The sequence below is a fragment of the Eimeria acervulina genome, genomic scaffold (genome assembly GCF_000499425.1).
Source record: "Eimeria acervulina Houghton genomic scaffold, Eah_scaff783, whole genome shotgun sequence".
Lineage (NCBI taxonomy): Eukaryota > Apicomplexa > Conoidasida > Eucoccidiorida > Eimeriidae > Eimeria > Eimeria acervulina.
Genome location: NW_013549603.1, coordinates 10,638 through 13,684, shown reverse-complemented (window position 1 = coordinate 13,684; position 3,047 = coordinate 10,638). Strand labels below are relative to the sequence as shown.

Genomic DNA, 3,047 nt, shown 5'->3' with positions numbered 1-3,047 from the left:
AAACAAACAAACAAACAAACAAACAAACAAACAAACAAACAAACAAACAAACAAACAAACAAAGTAAGGAAGAGACATAAATAAACAAACAAACGAAGAGAAAATACGAACAGAGCAGCAAACTAAGACAAAGACAGACAGAGACAGAGAGAGACAGACATTTAAAGAGAAGAAACAGTAATAAAAACAGACACAGACACAGAGACAGAGACAGAGACAGAGACAAAGAGATAGATAGATTGATAGATTGATAGATTGATAGATAGAGACAGAGACATAGACAGAAAAAGAGAGACGTATATATATATATATACATACATATATATACATATATATATATCTATAGAGACAGACAGGCATATATATATATATATATATATACGTATATATATATATATATATAGAGAGAGAGAGAGAGAGAGAGACAGATGTCTGTGTCTAGATAGAAAGAGACAGAAACAAAGACGGAGACAGAGACAGAGAGACAAAGACAGAGACAGATAAAAGAGTAAAAGAGAGAAGAAGCACAGGGATAGGTGCGGAGCAGCAAATTCAAAATAAAAGAGAGGAGACACATTTATTAAGGTGTCTCTTCTCTGCAGCCATACGCCTAACCACTGCAGCAGGCAGAAGCAGCAAATAAACATAAAACTTCAGCAAGAAAAAACGAGGAGACCCTCGGAACAGCTTCTTCAACTGATGCTTTTGCTGCTGCTGCTGCTGCTGTTGCTGCTGCTGCTGCTGTGGCTGCTGCTGGTTGTCGTGTTGCTCGCTGTAGTGCTGCCGCTGCTGGTGCTGCTAATGCTGCTCTTAGACAGGAACCCTTTGATACTGGTTGCATGCCGAGGTACAGCAGGGAGATCTGCTGCAGCAGCTGCAGCAGCAGCTGCTGCTGCACCGATGTCGGGCTTGCTGCTGCTGCTGCCTTTTGTTTGCTGCTGCAGAGAAGGGGTGCACCGCATTCTGCTGTTGCTGCTGCTGCTATTTGCTGCTGTGCTGGCGGCGGAGAGAGCGGGGCTGCTGAGGCCCTGAAGAGAAAGAGAAGCAAAGTCGTTAGTGAAGCAGCCTGACGGTGCTGCTGCTGCTGTTGCTGCTGCTGCTGGTGCTGGTGCTGCTGCTGCTGCTGCTGCTGCACGTCTCGTCCCCACTGGAAGCCCCGGCACCTCACCGAGACTGGGAGGAATTAGGGACGGCCCCATGCGAAGCATTTGCTGCTGTTGCTGCTGCTGTTGCTGTTGCTGCTGCAGCAGCAGCGGCAGCTGGCGCTTGCCTCCATCCGTGCTGCCGTATGGTGCTGCTGTTGCTGCTGCTGGTTGTCGTGTTGCTCGCTGTAGTGCTGCCGCTGCTGGTGCTGCTAATGCTGCTCTTAGACAGGAACCCTTTGATACTGGTTGCATGCCGAGGTACAGCAGGGAGATCTGCTGCAGCAGCTGCAGCAGCAGCTGCTGCTGCACCGATGTCGGGCTTGCTGCTGCTGCTGCCTTTTGTTTGCTGCTGCAGAGAAGGGGTGCACCGCATTCTGCTGTTGCTGCTGCTGCTATTTGCTGCTGTGCTGGCGGCGGAGAGAGCGGGGCTGCTGAGGCCCTGAAGAGAAAGAGAAGCAAAGTCGTTAGTGAAGCAGCCTGACGGTGCTGCTGCTGCTGTTGCTGCTGCTGCTGGTGCTGGTGCTGCTGCTGCTGCTGCTGCTGCACGTCTCGTCCCCACTGGAAGCCCCGGCACCTCACCGAGACTGGGAGGAATTAGGGACGGCCCCATGCGAAGCATTTGCTGCTGTTGCTGCTGCTGTTGCTGTTGCTGCTGCAGCAGCAGCGGCAGCTGGCGCTTGCCTCCATCCGTGCTGCCGTATGGTGTTCGTGCTGCAGAGGCGTCTGTGCTCCTCTCATCCTCGGAAGAGGTGCAGCAGCAAGGACACGGGGGATGCTTGTGCTTCTGCTGCTGCTGCTGCTGTAGCTGCTGCTGCTGTTGCTGCAGTTGCTGCTGCTGTTGCAAAGGCTGCTGGGAAACGCTGAAGGAAGCACGCCGGGGATGCTGCAGCTGCTGCAGCAGCAGATGCTGCTGCTGCTGCTGCTGCTGTTCTTCTGCTGCCTCCGGCTGGCCTTCGTTTCTTTGCTGCTGCTGCTGCTGTTGCTGCTGCTGCTGCTGCCCGGGGCGCGTCTCTGTCCACACGCCTGCACCAGCAGGTGCTCCACCCCGTTGCTGCTGCTGCAGCAGCTGCTGCTGCTGCTGCTGCCTTTTAAATGCATGCATTCTCTGCTGCTGTAGTGCTTGCGCCTTTTGCTGCAGGAATCTGGCTGACGCTAGCTGGTGTTGCTGCTCTTGCTGCTGCTGCTGTTCCTGCTGCAGTCGCTTAGTTGCAGCATCGGTTTGCTGCTGTGCTGTTCTTCCTGCTGTAGCTGCAGCATGATGATGATGATGATGATGATGATGATGATGATGATGGTGCTGCTGCTGCTGCGGCTGCTGCGGTGGCAGCAAGGTGTGTGCATACACCGCAGAGACAGGGCCTCGAGTTATAAAAGGGTGTTTCAACGCTTCAGAGACAGACAGCCGCTTAACTGGATCCGGTCTTAGGAGCTGCAGCACGAAGTCTAGAGCAGCAGGAGACAGCTTCGTGCCGTTCTTCTGCTGCAGCAATTCCCGCAGTTGCTGCTGCTGCTCCGAAGCTAGCAGCACCCACCCTTCATCAGAAGGCTGCGCTCTTTTAAATAGCTGCTGCTTCGTCAGGCAGTAATACAGCATCCAGCCCAAACAAAAGCTATCCACTTTAAACGGGTCGTACCTGAGCAGCAGCAGCAGCAGCAGCAGCAGCAGGGAGAGCAGTTGGGGCATTATCAACCACAGCCGCAGCAGAAGCTAAAGCAGCAGCAAAAGGAATAGCAACCGCAGCAACAATAACAGCAGCAGCAGCAGCAGCAGCAATGGAAATCAGCTGCTAGCCGTCAACCAACAGCTAGCAGCAACCGGAGCAGCAGCCTGCAGTCTACGTGCAAGCACACGGCCACCCAGCAGCAGCAGCAAGAGCAGCAGCAAGAGCAGCAGCAAGAGCA

At 53.3% G+C, this 3,047-nt stretch overlaps 1 protein-coding gene across 1 annotated transcript in view; it reads right to left on the bottom strand.

Moving 5' to 3' along the window:
* Positions 1-692: 692 nt before the first annotated feature.
* EAH_00048980 (PIK3R4 kinase-related protein, putative) overlaps positions 693-3,047 on the bottom strand; it is a gene marked incomplete at both ends in the record, with an annotated part of 4,894 nt that continues 2,539 nt past the window's right edge. The window contains 2 exons of the mRNA XM_013394440.1: positions 693-1,387; positions 1,455-2,779. Of these exons, the coding sequence (XP_013249894.1) occupies positions 693-1,387; positions 1,455-2,779 (2,020 nt within the window). The remainder of the gene's footprint in view (positions 1,388-1,454; positions 2,780-3,047) is intronic.